Here is an 18,243-nt window from a genome sequence, read left to right on the forward strand (position 1 = left end):
AATCTATTCTGGAAAAAGCCCTCTATAACTTTTCTTACTAAAGATTCAAGGTCAGTTGAATTAGGAAAAAGAACAGCTAAAGAAATAGCTGTCCTAAAAAAATCATGTCATCATATCTGCATTCATAAGAGAAAGAGAAATAAGACTTTGTTTCTGATATAATAAAAAAACCCCACTCTAACTTTTCTATTTCTTATTTTAGTGTCATCTAGTTTTTACAAAAGAAGAAGTTGGAGTGGTCTACCTGAGAGTTTGTTCTGTTTTTCCGAAGAAAATACTTATGTTATATACTATACTTCAGTGTATAGATATATCATAGGTATCTATATTCATGTGTCTTACAATCATGAGATAGGCAAGGGCTTTCAAAAACCTTCAGAAGATCCACTTCCATTGCTGTGTTTAAGAGAAAAGCAGCTATTGTTTATACAATGTCACTAAATCGCAGTTGTCTGGGAAGAGTTGAAAGACTGAGCATTTGTTTATAAAGAAAGTTTAATATATGTATGTACATACATATATAGGTATTATATATATACACTGAAAAAAGATATAGTCAGGTATGTCTGATTATTTGTCATTCTCTATTGTATGGCCTGTTACTTAACACAGTAGAGCCCTGTTCTTTGTTGATCTTGATCAATCTATAGATTTTATGCAAAGCATATAGGTCTGATTCATAACAAATGTGTAGAACCCATCTATCTCATATATGTAGGGAGCCCAAACTCCGTGATACAGTGTGTGGAGTTGCTCTCCATAGGAACAGTTAATCTGATACACTTTTCTCCTGCATTAACCACACGGGATCCCTGCAGATTGCTCGGATCACGTAAGATCATACATGACAACAGTTCTAAAACGTTGTTCGCATTGCTTAAACATGCATGATTTTACATATTAAAGATACTGCCTGCTGGTCTGGTTTTGGACTATTTTCGTAATTTAGGTAGTAGCTGTTCTCACAGTGTTCTTGTGCGGGATGATGCCAAATGTGAGTTAATATTTTTTCCTATTGAGATGACTGGATTCTCAAGGACAGAACTCTGGAGTGGATCCAAGGATCTGTCTGACTCATCATTGACAAGCTGGAGTTACTAAGGTTCATGATGAACTAAGCAAAACCCCAGCTTGTCCCTATAGACAACTGGAATGCAGAGGAACCCTGCTGTCATAACTGATGAAAGCTTGCTTTCTTTTAGCCACTCAGGCAAATTGGTCTTGACTGGAAGGATAAGGCAAAGCTAACCAGCATTAGTCAGAAACATATTGCTCTCTGAACATAGCCACAGTATTATGCAGTATACCCAGCCAGCCTAATTCCAGATGAGTAGTCTGTAAAGAATGGTGAAGCTAAGCTGTTAGCTAAAGATCAAATGCTAAGTGACCTTGTATGACAGATTCTTTTCATGAAACATGACTTATTTATTGTCTGTTTCTTTGTGTGACTTCCTGATGATGTCAAAGTGTTTCTCCTTTACATTTGGCATGTTACCTGATGTTTTTTAACATTTAAATGATATAATTATTAATTCTATCAGAATAGAATGGTATACTTTCAAATGAAGTTGATTCCAACACCAAGTAAATGGAGCTCTAGTTCAGTTAAACGTAGCACGTGTGACTTGTTCAGGTTTAGTTTTAGTTTTTCCCATACCAGGTACTTAACTAGAGAGATGGATTGCTCATCAACATGTTTTTCTATGTAGATGCTTTCCCAAACTGAATGTATCTAAATTTGCATGTACTAACATTTGCAGACTTTCTAATCTGCAGACTCCTAGAACACACCTCCCAGTGGCCTAAGTCTGCCATACAAGACCACTTATTTCTCGAGTGTTTTTAATATAGGTGTTCAAAGTTGGCTCAAAAGCCAAAATACTTTTTTGTGGCATCTGCAGAAGCCTACTGTTAATCTTTTTGATCTGAAAAAATTAACCTTCACCCTGGTCTCATGTGGCAGCCAGCTGCTTGTGTGGTCTCAACCTCAGGTACATGCAGACACAGCTGGCTCCCAGGCTGCTTCACCTACTTGCTGACTAGTTCAGCTTGATCTTCACTGGGAATCACAGTCTCACACACCCACAGTCCCTACAGTTGCAGTGTCCGTGGACACACAGGCCCTCTGACCTATGGTCCCACTCCGGTTCTCCAGTTTCTGGTGCCCAGACCCTCATTTGCTCCAGTTGCTAGCAACATAGACACACTAGCCCATCGTCTGACCCAGTTGCTGGCAGTTGAGCTTTCATGTACATACACACACACAGAACAGAGTCCCTCACCCAGGGAGTGCAAGATGTAGCGAGGCTATTGTACTGTAGAGCCAACTATATACAAGTGATCAGCCCTTGTCCCTCTATTTTCTCACGCTTATTCCTCCCCAAATCACCTGATTCCATCCCTTTCCCTGCCTTTGGTTCCTCACCTAAACATCCCGTGGGAAGTCTTGCTCAGTCCCATGCGTCCCATACGCCTAGATAGTAGCCCTTCTCAGCCTGAAATGTGCTCCAGCGTCACCTCGCCTTGATGTGTGTCACCCCTGGACAATGGGGTGGACGCTGTCACAAGACAGCCCTGGGAGGGACCCCAACAGTGTGTCTCTTCCTCCAAGTCTGTAATTTGGGTTCCTGCCCGCTGTTGTGTTGCTGTGCTCTGCTGGCCTGGTAGAGGTGGGCCTTTAATGCACTGACAGCTCTTCTGTGAATAGCTTGAGGATAGCTGGGCCAGGGCATTGCTTGATTCTCCCATCTGCTGTTATCTCTTTGTGCTCCTTTGCGGATGTACACAGGAGCTGTTTATCACATAACCTAACACTCGCGTGCATGAGATGTTGTATGGTTTCTATTTATCTCGGTACTGTTCTAGCTTGTTCTTTTGGTACTTTGTAATCACGACGTCCTCATATACAGGTTCTAGAATTTCTTGCCTCAGAAGTTCCTTGAGTTGCTTCTTACGTCCTAACTCTATCAAAATACACTTTTTTTCAGATCTTTTGTATTTCTTGCAATTGCAATTCTTTGTTTATCCTGAAGTTATTCAAAGGATAAGGCCACATTGACTCTGTGACACAAGGGTCACATTGATTATGTGAGACTCATCGTGGCTAAGGGTATTCTGGATATCCAGGACTTGTCTTTCTCTCTCTGTGTCTGGGATTCTGCCTCTCCCTCAGCCACGCACTGAACTTCTGTCATTTATAATCAGCCTTTTCTTGGTTCTTCTTACTGGAGAAAGTGTGGATGGCAGATTGGATTAATGACTGTACTGGCCTCATCCTTCTCCCAACCAAAAATATAGTTAGTAATAGCAAGAATGGTAATGGGCAAGTATACTAGGTTTTCTATTTGGCATTAAGGTTATTAGTATGTTTTTAAATGATGCCACCCTACTCCAAATTTTTGTCTGGGCAGATGTAGTCTGTTAAATCTGTCACTGTTCTTTTAGCAAAGATATTTCACAAAATTTGAAAAACAATAATTACAGGTAAGATACTGGGTTTTGACTCTTACGTTGTTGGACATGATGCCTTTGTTCTACATGCTTTTTTAAATTATCCTTTTTACTTCCATGCTTGTGTTATCACTTTAAGTGCTGATCCTGCTGTTTGTATATTTGGAAAAAGATCTAACCAACTGTTGTTGTAGCTTTTCATGGAGAAAAGAAGTGTGATCCACAGAAGATAAACGTAGCAGTAGTGCTAAATTCATAATGTGTGTTTATGAATTTTTTCTCTTTTTGTACTGCTTGATATCCATCTTTATGGATATTACTATTACTGCACATATAATTCCTTAGACAGGTTTTCAAAACGAAAACCAAATTCTGAATTCAATCACAACAGATATAGCAGGAATGCTCTGAGATGATGAGCATTATTAAGTAGTTATTGATGCTCATGTCTGAGATTAGATGAGAGTGAATGACACTTCTTTTTCTAATTTCGCATTTCTATTCCCAGTTAACATTCAGAATGGGTTATATGTATACTGGAGGCTTCTACAACAGCTGGGAGGAAGAAACCCTTCTTTGCCTTTCAGAGAGGCATAGAATCACAGATAGACACCCTGGAGGCATCCCAGTAGTATTTTTTGTGAATGTCTGCTCTGTATCCCTAATGGGGAATCAAATGGTTCTCTATATGCTCCTTTCTTAGCTTAGCCCAATTTGTTCTTCAGCTTTCCAAGTTAAAGTGCATAATTCCTTGATAGGAAGGGAATGGAGATATCTGAGCAGAATCTTTGTCTTACACATATCTTACACTTATGCTGCATGGAAAAATTTCCTTTACCTCCAGAAATCTTTATTGCCGAAGAAAGGGGGAGGCTGTATTTACCTTTAATTATTGCCTGCACTCCATTCCAATAGCAGTTTCATCTTACCATGATAAATCTTAAACTTATGGAATATAGGCCGTACCTGTAGTTCTTGTACAGGTAACTATCTTGTAAAACCCTGGCTTTTTGCTGAAATAAGATTCTTTGGATTAGCTTGATCATGCACCTATAAAGAGGAAGAGCAATCAATGGTTTGTCGTCTTCTCTGTTTTCATCATTTGCAATAAATCACATCATACTTGCAAAGAAATTCATTCGTGATAGCCAGCTATTAGGAGACTTCCAGGTAATAGTCTCTAGATACATGGAATCACAGTTTCTCACTGAGATAAGTAAGATTTTGAATAAGCTATTAAAGGAGGAAGTAGCTTATTGTACATAGCTCTACCTCTTGATGAAACCGCTGTGTAGGATTGGGACCTACTTGTATAGGAGCCACTCTAAGTATAGTAATAAGGAAATGTTTTGTAACAAATAATCAAACTCATAATATTTACTGTATTCAATATTTCATATTAAATAGAAATCACAAATGAACGGAATCAGTATAGAAATAAAATCAGTTTAGAGTTCCCCAGTTTTCCAGACTGACACTATTTATGGCCAAGACTGTAAACAGATCAAGGTTACAGAAAAGTAGTGGATTAAGCTGCTTTAGAGCCTGAACTTGAATAACATATTTATTCCATTAATTAGCTGACCATAAATTTTGTTGTGTTATTTATTCTGAGACAATAAACAGCAGGAATCAAAACAAAATAAGCACATTCCACACATTCAAAATGAAATGGTTTTGAGTCACATTTCACGCTGATACAATAAAAATAAATACTTAAAATAAATATTTAAATAAACAATTGGAATTATATATGCAATAAGTTTTAAAAATAGTTAATATTAATTGAATTGATACCCCCCTGCCCTTCTCCTTTTAATTTTTAAAAATTAAAATAGTAATAAAATGCTTATTATTTTAATTTTGAATTGTTAACTCTCAGTTGCTACATGTAACTGCTGTTTTTAATACTGAAAAGATCTGAGATAGCCTCACTCAAGACATCATCTACTTTTGTCAATTTAAGGCCTAAAGCTGCACTTAGTAAAAAAGAATCCTAAAATGCATTTTTTAATGTTGTTTTTCTGTGTACAACTTTTGAGTACTTTATTAATATTTATTAATTATTCATTATGCTTTAAAATATTACTTTCTAAAAGGGTTCTTTCCCCTACTGCCACTAAAAGCAAATATTTAAATTAATTAATTTAAATTAACTTGGCAAGATGATACTTACTATTTTTATTGTCCTGAAGAGCCAGGTGGTCTCTAAGAAGAGCTTCCAAAGATATTGAAGACCTGGGAAAGAAGATGGGGAGAGTAGTGGGAGGGGTGAGGACTAGGCATATGCTAAACCTCTCTCAGCCCTCAACAGGGTTCAGACCCTAAAATATGCAGGCATGAACACCATGCTTTATCCATCTCCTCTGGAGGAACTGATTCCATCCAGACAGTGTCATCTTCTTCATTGCTGCTTCATTTCAGAGAAGAAATAAATTCCAAAGAGAGTTACCAGTTAAGATAAGGTTTAAGTGAAACCAATGGGCAGAGAGATCCTGATGTCATCAGGCAGCTTTCTAGCACTTACAGAATCATAGAATCATTTAGGCTGGAAAAGACCTTTAGGATCATTGAGTCCAACTGTAAACCTCATGGATTTACCAAAATATTTTTCTTTCACCGTAGCAAAACTACCATGTAAAGAACATAAATATTAGTGCATGGATAACTAAATAATAATGAAATAGTATAATGAAAATGCACATATAGAGGGGGAAATATGGTAGAAACAGGTTAAAATTTTTGATGGATATTCTGTGCATGTACGCATGTTTCTTGTACTGTTGACAGGGAGTGTGCCTGTGTGATGATGGTTAGCTGAATTAATTTCTGCTTTCCTTGCTTTTGTGTTCGTAGGTGTGTAACAACAGCCACTTTACAATTGCTTTTTTCCATATAGCAAAAAGCATAACAAAACCCCATATCAATCAATTTACCATCTTTTTTTGTAGTCTCTCATTTCCGTATCACTTTTGAAATGCTACTCTTTGTATGTAATTATCTTCAGCTCATAAAAAGAAAAAAATGTTAATATTCTTACCAAGTAAAGAGTATTTTCAATTAATATTTGATAATCAAAAGGTCAACATTCTTTGCCCACAGTGAGAGTAAACTGTAATAAGGAGGTCTGTGCTTTTGGCAATAGTGTAACTTCAGTTTCTTCGTGCCTCACTTTGGCAAGATATAATGGAAGAAACTAATTGATGATCATGTTTTAATTCAGGGGTTTAATTTGTCATTGACTGAAAACTTATTTTTTACACAAGAAGTAGGTTAAATTACTTTCTTAAAATTCATTAAGTGATAGAAAGGTTTTCCTAATTTAATAATCAACATAGGAAAAAAACCCAACCTAACTTACTAATGCATGTAAAAATAAGAAGCTTGATGACTGACTGCATCAAAGTATTAGGAGAAGGATGTTTTTGAGAACGTTCAGTATTGGCCATAGTCTAAAGAGCTGCTAATCTTCTGTCAAGAAATATTTTTTTCTGGAACTTGAATGGCAGTTTGCTTTGTTCCAGGTTCTCCTTAGTGTTGCTTTCACAGTAACTTTTGAAATGTTTTAATACACAGATTAATATATTTGATAATTCCTTATATATTGCAGGTGTTTATGATGCCAAAGAAGGGCTTTTTCTCTTTCCCCACTCCACTTTGCTTTCAAGTCAGATGCTTTTTACAGAGGTAAAACACCACTAGACTTTTGCCCTGTTGTATTCTGATTACAAGAGAAGAGCTTTAGATTAACGATTCACCACAGCCAGGACTTCTAGGGTGTAAGAACTTCTGTTCACAGACTGTCCAATTTTAATTTGATTGTCAGTTCTTAAAGCATAAATACCCTGTGTATATACTGGACTTGTTTTAATTTTGTAGGAAATAATGTTGTAATACTGTAGCAATGCAAGACCTCCTAGGAGGGGACTTCTGCACTGGCCCAGGGGAAAAGAGATGCCTGTAGCCAAGTCATGCTCATGTCTCCTGTGTTCTTATTTTGATAACCAAGTTCTGATTTTGAGCATGTCTTTCTGTACCGTTCGGGAGCTGACAGCTATTAGTCCATCCATCCCGTCTCATCTTCTCTGAGTCATCTGGATTTAATCACTCTCCTTTGTCCTTTCCCTCCCAACCTGAGTGTGCCGAGGAGCTTCACATAGGTGCATTTGTTTACTCATTAATTAATTTCAAATTTGCATATTTATTTTTTTTTTAAAACCCACAGTATAGTTTCAGTTGAAAAATATTTCCTAAGACTAGAATCAGGAAGTACAACAGTGCATTAAAGAGTGCCTGGATTAAAGTAGAAAATTAGGGGAGAAAAGAACCAAGTTTCTGTTGGGTTGGTTTGGTTGGTTGGTTTTTGTTTTGTTGTTGGTTTTTTTTGGGGGGGTTGTTTTGTTTTGTTTAAAGGCATAATGCATCATGAATAATATATGAACTTACGGAACCTTTCCATTTTGAAAAAAACAACCAACGGGCAAATCCTAACAACTGTAAACTAAAGCAAGCAACCAAGCAAAACCAAGTAAATTAATATTCTGATCATTTATGTATTTGTTACTATTTGAAATATGACTTTCTGTACCACTTTTATTCCTGCTTCATTCTGCTATAAGATGGTACAAATCAAAGGGAGAAAGTAGAATCCAATAAATAAGAAAATAACTAATAAATTATTATGCAAAACTATAAAAGAGGTTATAGAATATCAATAGATAAGAACTTCTTCCAATAGATAAGGACAGCCTGTCTGCCATATAAATAACATCTGTCTATTATGGAGGAGCTATCATTTCAATGACTTGATTTTTATTACTTCATGAAGTTAAAATAATTTATTTTAATTGCAAAGATTAGAGTGACTTTCCTAGCTGGAAGTTGCCCCCTGTAGAAAAGGACATCTGTAGACTTCTGAGCAGATGAAGAAAAAAAATGACTCAATGTTTTGCTGCTTTGCACCCAAGAAAATATTTCAGTCCTGTTCTTCCAAGAAATTAACTTGCGGAGCGAGGTGAGGTACCCAGCACTATGTAGGATTATGCTCACTGCAGAACACAATGTATCATAGAAAAATAATTCTGTATGCATGCAGTATTACTTATGGGAAAACAGCTGCTTAAATTCATGAGCTAATTAATCACTGAAACACTGAAAAAACGATGAAAAGAGACCAGTCTACAACATCAGCATTCCATAGGTAATAAAATACAGGTTCAGTAGTAAAGGATTGTTAAAAAACATACGTTAAGCATAACATGTCATTTTATTGATGTAGATCATGAAAAACGTCAGTATGAAAACCACTGTTTACCTATTAGCTTCAGATTATTTTCTTTCAACTGCAGCACTTGATTCCAAGGTATGAAGTGAAGGGAAAATATGGCTGGCTAATGACTGTTTCACGCTGTATTAGAAGCTAAAGAAAACGGATGGTAATTCAGGACTCATAATCTTGTGTCCTGGAAGTTGCAGTACTAATGATTGAAAATTGTGTTACAGAATAAAAAAGTTGCTTCCACAAAGGATATAGTCAGCTTCAAATGCCACCAGTTAGAAAAAACTTGCTGGTACTCAGTATGCCTCTGGTATCCAATTTCCAGGGTTTGGGGTGGGGACTAGATTATTTTTGGTAGATCAGCAAACACATTTTTCTTCTTTGAAGCAAAAAATCTCACTTACTGTTTTGTGAAGCATCCATAATAGATCATGAAACTGGTTACATGGGGCATAAAATGAAGCTCACTGTAAAATAAGTGCTGTAAAATACAGAAAGGTAAACCACCCCCCCCACCCCCCCATTGCTTATTGAACTTTTGTTTTATATATATGCAATTTATTTAAAAATATAATTGGTAAAAATGGGAGCTTTAACATCAGGCCAAGTAAAAAGAATAAACTTACTGTCCCTTTAAAGGATATAATTGGTTCTTATTAATCTTACATTTGTATCAGTCTAGACTAACTGACCTAAAGTCAACAAATATATACTTGGGAAAAAAGTAGTGCAAAATCAGGTTGTAACCTCAGTGTAATTACCAAAGTAATATTGGGAGAACAGATCTAATTGAAATGAAAGGATAGTTATTAGTCTTTGAGACTGCCCTACATAAAGTTCATTACTGCTATAAAGATGGAACATGTAAAATTATTTTTATAAATAAATTATATTGTTATCAACATGACATTTGCTATTTTAAGTTCTTTTCAAGATAATTTGTCTCTTAAGTTTAATCGCACTTCTTGCAGAGATCTTCAGTACTTGCCAAGCTAAAAATCTGACTTTACAATTGTGCTTTATTTGCAGCATCTGGCGAGGACCAAATATAAACTGCACAGACAGTTCAGGTTACACTGCTTTACATCATGCAGCTTTAAACGGACACAAGTAAGTGCCTCAGTTTTTATGTAGAGTAGTATTTAACTGCATAACTTAAAAATATGTAGCATAGCACTGAGATTTTCACAGAAAGCTGACAAACCCTGACTTACTGAAATAATCCTGTTTCCCATGGGTTATATTAATATAACAATTTTTGACACTGTCATTGAGATCAGCATGTAGAAATGACAAATGGGAAATGCAGTTTGGAAGCTGTTGAGTCTATACTGGTTCTTCCAAATTCTTCCTTGATTTTGAGTTAGTTTATTTTTTTACTGCTGGTGATGGCTCTAGTATTTTTAGCTGGTGGGAAGTTGCAACATAAAATTTTGTAGCAGACTTGTGTGTGTATATACACAAGTATAGTGTGTTGAATGTTTAAGGAAGCAATAGTATAGATTAATCAGTATCAAAGTGAAAGTAGCATGATAAGAATATTTAGAAGCTATACACTTGAGAACAGAAAAAAATGGCTATTACCTTGTATGGGAATTTGTAGCTTCTCCCTGCTGTCCAATTAAGAGCGATTTGTGCTAACTTGAATGTGATTTTGGACTTTACATAAGGTAACATACAAATTCATAATAATAATATGTCTAGTTCACTCATTTCACAATTTTTGCATTCTTCCTTGGAAAAACTAAAACTTTAGGATGTGGTTTTAATTGTATTCTAGAAATCTGCATATTTTCTTTAGACCAGATTAATCTTTTGGTGCATACAGGTTATTCTGTTTTTTAATAAATAAATGAAGTTAAAATACTGTAAAAGTAGATACTGTGCATTTTCTAAAATTTCAGTTCTGTAGGAAGATTCAGAATCATCCGTTTATGTATTTTACCTTCATGGAATTAGGTCTAAGTCCTTAGTGTGGTCTATTAAACTCAACCTTTTTTAGAAAGAGAAAATCACATTTCTTTGGTTTATAGTTTATGGATTATAGTTTCTTCTGCCATTGCACGTTTTTGATTGACAAAACCCCAAGCCTTACCTTGCAAAGATTGTTGGTTTTAGATAGATGGAAATTGGTTTTAGAATGTTTAATACTGAATATAAACCGATAGTTACCCAGCAAAGTAAAAATACTGCTGTATGACTCTGAATGTATCAGAGATTTCAAGTGAGTCCTAGCAATATAAACTATCAAATCCCAAAACGTACATAAGTCAGATAGTGTTTTCAGACAGTGTTGGCCAAACTTCTGCTGAAGTCAGAGAGAACTTCAAGATGTGGACTAAGGTACTGCAGCTTTTGAAAAAGGCGTAATGGTTGCTGGCTGCTATGACCCCTTACCCTCACAGCAGGGTAAGTAACAGTTACTGACATCACATTTATAGCTCATTATATTAAAGTAAACTGAAATATATCATGGGGTATTACATGATAAGTCATGATGGTCCAAGCCATCATACTGATCCTGATGCAATGGTAGCACTGTCAGCAAAAGAATTGGACAGACACCTGGAGGATGTAATTTCATTAGTCGCGACAAATAAATGGCTTTATACTCTGTTTCAGATTTGAAACTTGGTATTCAAAATGAATGTGGGGTTCAATCTTTTGACACAAGGGCCTTCCCACTTAGGGGAAGTTCTTGTCCTTTGAAAACTTTTGGGGTTTTAACTTTTCACACTTTACCTTAAGATGAACTTGAGAGATTTCAAAGTTTTTCAGGGAAAGTGGGAACATAAGATTTAATGACCCTACTAATAATTTGTGGCTGGGATACTTGTTGGACACCAGTGTTCAAGTCCCCGCTCAATCATTGTATGTGTTGAATTCCCTCCTCCTTGGTTATTCTGGGGTAGTTCTGTTTCCTTTTCAAACTATTCTGCTTTATATAAGCAATTAAATCATATCTGGGCCAGGCACTTGAATCTCAGTCTCCCTAAGTAATTTTACTTATCCCAGTAATGTTACTGGGCTAAGGACTCTGTCTTCTCCTCTCTGAAATTTATTTCTACAAAATAAAAAGTTCTGACAGAATGCTAAAAAAGACTCACCCTAGAGAAGTGTGATGGGTCAGGGCATTCTTGAAGGGCGAAGGACACCTAGGTTCTATTTTGTAGCTTGAATCTTGCCACAGACTCTTTCCAATAGTTGCTGCATATTGTTATCTATAGATGTCATTTGCGGCGGGGGTTTTTTTGCTGGTTTTCCTCCACTTCAGTTTCTGTTTCCTTTGATTTGTGTCCCTTTCAAACTACTCTGTATCGCTAGCCTTCATTAGACCATCTACTGCAAGACCAGCTATGATTACATAAGTCTCTCAAGCCTTATTTGTTGTAAAAAGTTTCTATCGGGACTCACTTTTCTGAAACTTACTGTGTAACAAATGTCTTTCTGTAGTGGAACTGTTCTTTCTTGGGTTTTTTTTTTCATGTTATTTGACCTTGTCAGGAGTAAGCAAAGTCCGGTTTAAAGTCTCCCTCAAAGCTTAGATTTGATGACTCCAGTATCTCCATGATATCTTTTGAAGACAATTGGGAGTTTCTTTTGACCTGGATATTTTCACTCTCACTTGCCACATTTTTCTCTCAATAGGCAATTAAATGCTGTTCCATCAAGGCTGGGAGAACAATTGCCTTGGGATTTACCTTCTGTCTTAATTTTTTCAAGGGCTGCTTTTCAGACATAACTTAGGCTGCATTGAGCTCCCCCCAGCACCCCACACCCACCCCCCACCCCCCCCCCCCCATTTTTTTGAACCAGACCAGTAAGAGCCAGTGTTTCCATATTTAGCAAAATGCCTGTAAACTTGCCCACACTGGATCATAGATGCTATAAGTTAATAACTAACAAAGCCTGACTGTGTCAAACTGTGAGAAGACAAATGGAGAGATAAGACAGCATTTACTTTCTGACAGACTTGGTAAGATGATCATACAACACAGCTGTTCTTTACATTTAACTTCTGAAGTACAGGAGACTGCTTAAAAATCAGGGATGCAATATACCAGCTTATACTAACCTTTCATTTAATGTATGATAAGCCACACTGGAAATACTGAAAGGAATATAATAAGAATTAAAATAATAAAAGTCACTTTTTTCCTCACTGCTTTCACGAACCTGGATATAAGAAATGAAAATAGAAGCACTTATGCCCTAGAAGATAGTATATCTCTAACTAGATAATCATTAAATTTTCTTCCATCTTTGAGATAATGCTTTAAAGAAGAAAAACTGCAACTTAAGCCTTACTGCAAGAACTGTGTTCATAAAGCTACCCTCCCTTCTTCCTGCATCTGGAACTCAACAATGATGGTGACGAGTATTTCTCTGCCTTTAGTGCCTGGAAGGTTTGTCTTGAGGCACATGCCCATGGCCTGGACGGACAAATTCTAGAAATGATTTCTTGGCCAGGTGAACCTGTTGAAAGAAACAGATTCAGAGAATTGATCAGAATATTATTGATGGGTATTTGTAAGAAGTAAGAATCATTAAAATTAATAGTCTTTTGGCTATGTTTACTATCTATTTCATTCTTATAAGTGGTTGGTCTTCATTTTTTTAGCTGTTTCGCTTGAAGTACAGGTTTTTTTCTGTTACTCAGAGTAAAAAATTTTGTAATATGTATGTTCATGTGAAAATTTAATAAAGTAAGTTTTCTGACAATTTTTAGATTTACTTCCTGTTTTCCAGGGATATAGTTCTGAAATTACTTCAGTATGAAGCCTCAACTAACGTGGCAGATAATAAAGGTTATTTTCCTATTCACTTGGCTGCTTGGAGAGGCGATGTAGACATTGTGAAGATTCTCATCCATCATGGGCCATCACACTCCAGAGTGAATGAACAGGTGAAGTGATAAAAAAATTTGTGTACATCATCAGAAAGGAGCAACACATATTCTTTAGGTCTGGCAAATTTGTAGCCAAGTTAAAAAAAAAACAAACTGTTTTCCATTGTTTCAGTAATTTCTTCTCCAGGACTGATAAAATCTTCCAATATAAGCATACCAGATATCTTTCTTCTGGATGGCCACTGACCTAAAGGATATTAGATTTTAAAAGTACAAAAAAGCCTTCTGCTTGTTTCTGAAAAATCATATGAAGGCATATTCTAACTATGCATCTTATATATATTGATGTAAATTTGCATAAGCTGTGTATTTTTTTACTTTATTAGATAATAAATTCCTGAAAAACTTTGAGAGAAAAGTAATATTCTTAGTATATTTTGAGTGTACTGTAAGTGAACTGATATAGAGAGATAAATGGCAATCCAGATGGACTGCATGTATGCATATGCAGCATAAAGGACACAAAAATACCAGGAAAAAATTATGAGAGTAATACAGTGGGTAAGGGCAGGATAAATATGTTGCATTCTGTTGTCAAACATATGGCACACCTTCTGTTTTCATTCTGTATATTCTTATATGGTCCATTCATAGGGTTAGTGATATAGCAATAGAAAGAAAGAAGACAATTAAAAACTGACACCATCTATAGTCAGTTGAACCACTTGAGGACTGGAAGTAAGCTGTGAAATATGAGTAGTAACCATAAGCCATTGAGTTTGCTAGGTTAACCAGGATATTACTGGAATGTAAAGGTGGGAGTCGGCTCCAGATTCAGATCTAAATTGTAGTGTCAATGTTGCCTGTATACGCATTGTTTTATTTCACAGAGGTCTAGTCAGTGTAATCCCAGAAACCATCAGGGTTATTCAGGTGACCAAAAGTAAAGCAGCATTTATTGGACTAAACACAGAAATCCAGTACCTTCTAAGACCTTGCAGTAACAGAGACATGTGTGGGCTGGAAGGTATGAAGGAGGATACTCAGAATTTCCATGTCCTTGTGGAGTGGCTGATGGACTCCAGGTAGGGTACCCTACAGCACCTCAAATAGAAAAGTACAATCCAACAAATGAATTGCGCTCTTACTGTCTATATTAGTGTGGCTGGAAGGCAAACTGTGAGAAAATAAGAAATGTTAGACCTAAATTGCATACACTCAACCAGTGTAAGATGCCATTCCTTGAATAATCTATTTGATATTTGAGGTTATACACTTAGCCATTGGAATCCATACGGTAACTATGATATGAATATCAAGTATTAGTGCAGGAAATATAGGAAAATAAAGTAATAAAATACACCCATGTGACAGTCTTCTGGGAAATCCTATAAAATACTCTGACTCATTAAAAAAAAATGCAAACCACAAAATTTCTTGTTCAATGTAAAACGTGGTTTGCGTTGCAGATTAGGAATTTCTGAGTTTCTCATTCTTATCAGCTGCTGCATGTAGGATGAAACCAGTTGCATTGTAGATTAACTTTTGTCAAGGAGAAGGTTTTTTCCAGTTTTGTTTCTGCAACAAAGCAAAAAAGCAACTTTCTGATTGTATGTTATCCATTTGTGTGGAGAGATTCTTTATATTCTACTGATAAAAAACTGGAAGCTATGCAGAAACTTCAGAGAGAGAAATAGTGAAAAATTTCAGTAAGATCAGAAAGAGAAATGTAAATTTAAACCTACTTCTCTCCAAACCCATGTATACATCCAGACTTCAAGAATATTCTCGAGCTACATTAGGTGTGCTATACAGTCTCTGGTTTGACTGCTGGAGCAAATAAGCAGGGATACCTCTGATTCTATACCCCACTCACTCAAACCCAGTCTTGTCGTTAACTTTTCTGCTATTTAAGCATTTTGCCCGAAAATTTTATAATGAAAAATATGTGAGGAATCCCCACAAGAAATGTTTGCCCTTAAGTCATTTAAGGGAATCTTGCTCATATTAAACTTTGAAGTTAAACTGAAGCATACACATTTCTTCTGACCTTGTAAATCCCTTAATGTTCCATTCTAGACAGTGGCCAAACTTATTTTTCAAATTTATCCATTTATATATTTATTACTTTTAGTAAGTGGACCACTTTGCTGGCACTGACTTTCCCCTGCTAATTAGCAGTAGAAGAATAATATCCATATCATGGAATGAGGGAAACACCGTGTTGTTTTAAAGCCATCTCCACCCACGTATCTTCAAATAACACCAGAGTGGTATCCTCACCCTAATAACTATTGTACATTCTTATGAGCCTGTAGGTTTCTGAGGCTTTTGCTTATTTGCTGACATGCTCTATAAGGCAGGTGGTTCTTCATAGCTCTGATAGCTTCTTCCAGATTTGTGGAGCTGAAGCTACAACTTATAAGAAATCCTGGGTAATTTTTCTTCGTTGTTTTTGCTTCTGAGAGCTGGGGAGAAGGATAGCCATTTTCCCTGACACTTTTTCACCACAGCAACTAAAATACTTGTCAGACTTTTTTTTCCTTTTTTTTTTTTTTTGTTTTTGTTTAAGGATCACATTAAGAATGTATATACTTTAAGAAAATAATTTTGTTCATTATTTAAAGATTGTTGCAACTAATTTGTAATACACCTTTGCTTTTAATCTATTAAAATTCTATTTAAACCAAATGCTTCTGAAACTTTAAGTGAAAGTAGTGAGCAACACAACAAAGAAGTAAGCTCATGATGCATAAATATATATTACATGACTTAATGGATTTAATATGGTATACTGTAAATTAATTGAACTGCTTTCTACACATTTAAAATGCAGTTAACTAGCATTGTAGGAACATATCCAGCCATATCCAGCATCTAAAGCTCTGAATGCCCCCTACTGTTCCTATTACATAAAATTGAAAAAAATAGTAAAGAAGCAAACAGTTAAGTGACAATTATTTTATCGGGCTGGTGGAATGTAGAGTGGCAACTCTACACACAGTAAGTGCTTACAGCATAACAATTATGTAAGAATAATTCTATCATTGTTTAATGCAGGAGTCTAACAAGCATGATGTATGTTTTAAATTACAAAATATGGTGAAATTACAAAATGCGTTTTAACTTCATTGATGAAGACTTGAAAATATGTAAAGAATTTAATGAAGATCAAGTAGGTAGTATGAAATCAAGATTTGCTCATAAGTTAATACCAAATACAGTAAAAAGGTGTGCTGTTAACAGTCAAACTACTTACATAGTTACATGCAGTATGTAAGTTACATACTTGCATACTACATACATACTACATTACTACAAACTACTTATGTAAAGACATTGGGGTAGTACAAACATTTATTACAGCAACCCTCATTCTAAAATTCCGTAGTTGATATGATATCCTAATCTATGAAAAATAAATAACAGCCACACAGAGGTCAAGATGTAGTTGTTGGTACTAGTGCAGGAAATTGCATGCAATAAATGTGAATGAGATAATTTCAAGTTCAAAACAAATTTTAAAATATATATGTTCAGAATATACATTATAGTATAATAGTGAAAAATTTACAGCAAAAAATGTGGACACTTCTGAAATTTCTCAGTGGTAGTCTCTGTTTTGCAGTGCTGCCTGTTTTTCTTTATGCATGTGGCACATCTTTCTTTACATTTATATATTTAATATATTGTAAGATTTGCCTGTGCATAAAATTGTAGTTGTCGTCAAACCACTCACATTTCTTTAATGCTTTCTGACTCCTTCTGAAATGTGAGGGAAAAGAGTACAGGATGCATTCATAATATGTAAATACCCAACATCTAACATATTTACTGACTTCCCCAAATCATCAAAATGATGCACAGACATTATATGCTTCTCTCAGTGACACCTCAGGGACTTCCAGAAGTACGATCCAGCTACAAAGTAGCCTGCAGAAACAATACTTTTCAAGTTCTGCCTTTAATGTTCCCCCCCTTCCCTTAAATTGGAGACTCTGTGGATGGATTTCAGAATTTCCCTTGCAGTTCTTACTATATTCATTTTAGAAGAAAAAAATATGAAGAAGCAATCTTTGAGCCATTTGCAGCTATAAATTTGAAGAAAACATTTATTCAAAGTAGTCAACAAAATTACCAAATTGCTTTTTTATTAGGTTTCCACATAAGTAAAGGTGAATTTCAATGGGAAGTCAGTAGATTTGATTTTGATTCACACTGGGTAATTTTGAGGAGAAATTTTCCCAATACCTTTTACAAAAATTGTCTTTTTGAAGAAAATACTGCTATCTAAGCCCCTGTATTCTCTAAATCAAGGGATAATGGCATCTTTATTTGTCATCATACTGTTCTTATATATTAAAGATATCAATGAGAACATGTTCATAGCATCATGGAATAGTTTGGGTCAGAAGGGGCCTTCAAAGATCATCTATTCCAACCCCCATTCCATGGACAGGGATATCTTTCACTATATCAGGTTGCTCAAAGCCTCATCCAACCTGGCCTTGAACACTGTAGGGCATCTACAACTTCTCTGGGCAACCTGTTCCAGAGTCTCGCCATCTTCATCATAAAAAAATGTTGTCCTTATATCCAATCTAATTCTACCCTCTTTCAGTCTAAAACCATTGCCCCTTGTCCTGTCACTACAGGCCCTGGTAAA

The 18,243-nt window shown here is 35.8% G+C and overlaps 1 protein-coding gene across 7 annotated transcripts in view; it reads left to right on the plus strand.

Annotated features, from left to right (window-relative positions):
- The window catches only part of ANKS1B (ankyrin repeat and sterile alpha motif domain containing 1B), a 441,694-nt gene that overhangs the window by 39,951 nt on the left and 383,500 nt on the right, over nucleotides 1-18,243 (plus strand). For all 7 annotated transcript variants that reach the window (XM_037390597.1, XM_037390600.1, XM_037390599.1 and 4 more), the window contains exons 2-3: nucleotides 9,758-9,838; nucleotides 13,478-13,634. In XM_037390597.1, the coding sequence (XP_037246494.1) occupies nucleotides 9,758-9,838; nucleotides 13,478-13,634 (238 nt within the window). The remainder of the gene's footprint in view (nucleotides 1-9,757; nucleotides 9,839-13,477; nucleotides 13,635-18,243) is intronic.

This window comes from Falco rusticolus, chromosome 5, assembly GCF_015220075.1.
Source record: "Falco rusticolus isolate bFalRus1 chromosome 5, bFalRus1.pri, whole genome shotgun sequence".
NCBI lineage: Eukaryota > Metazoa > Chordata > Aves > Falconiformes > Falconidae > Falco > Falco rusticolus.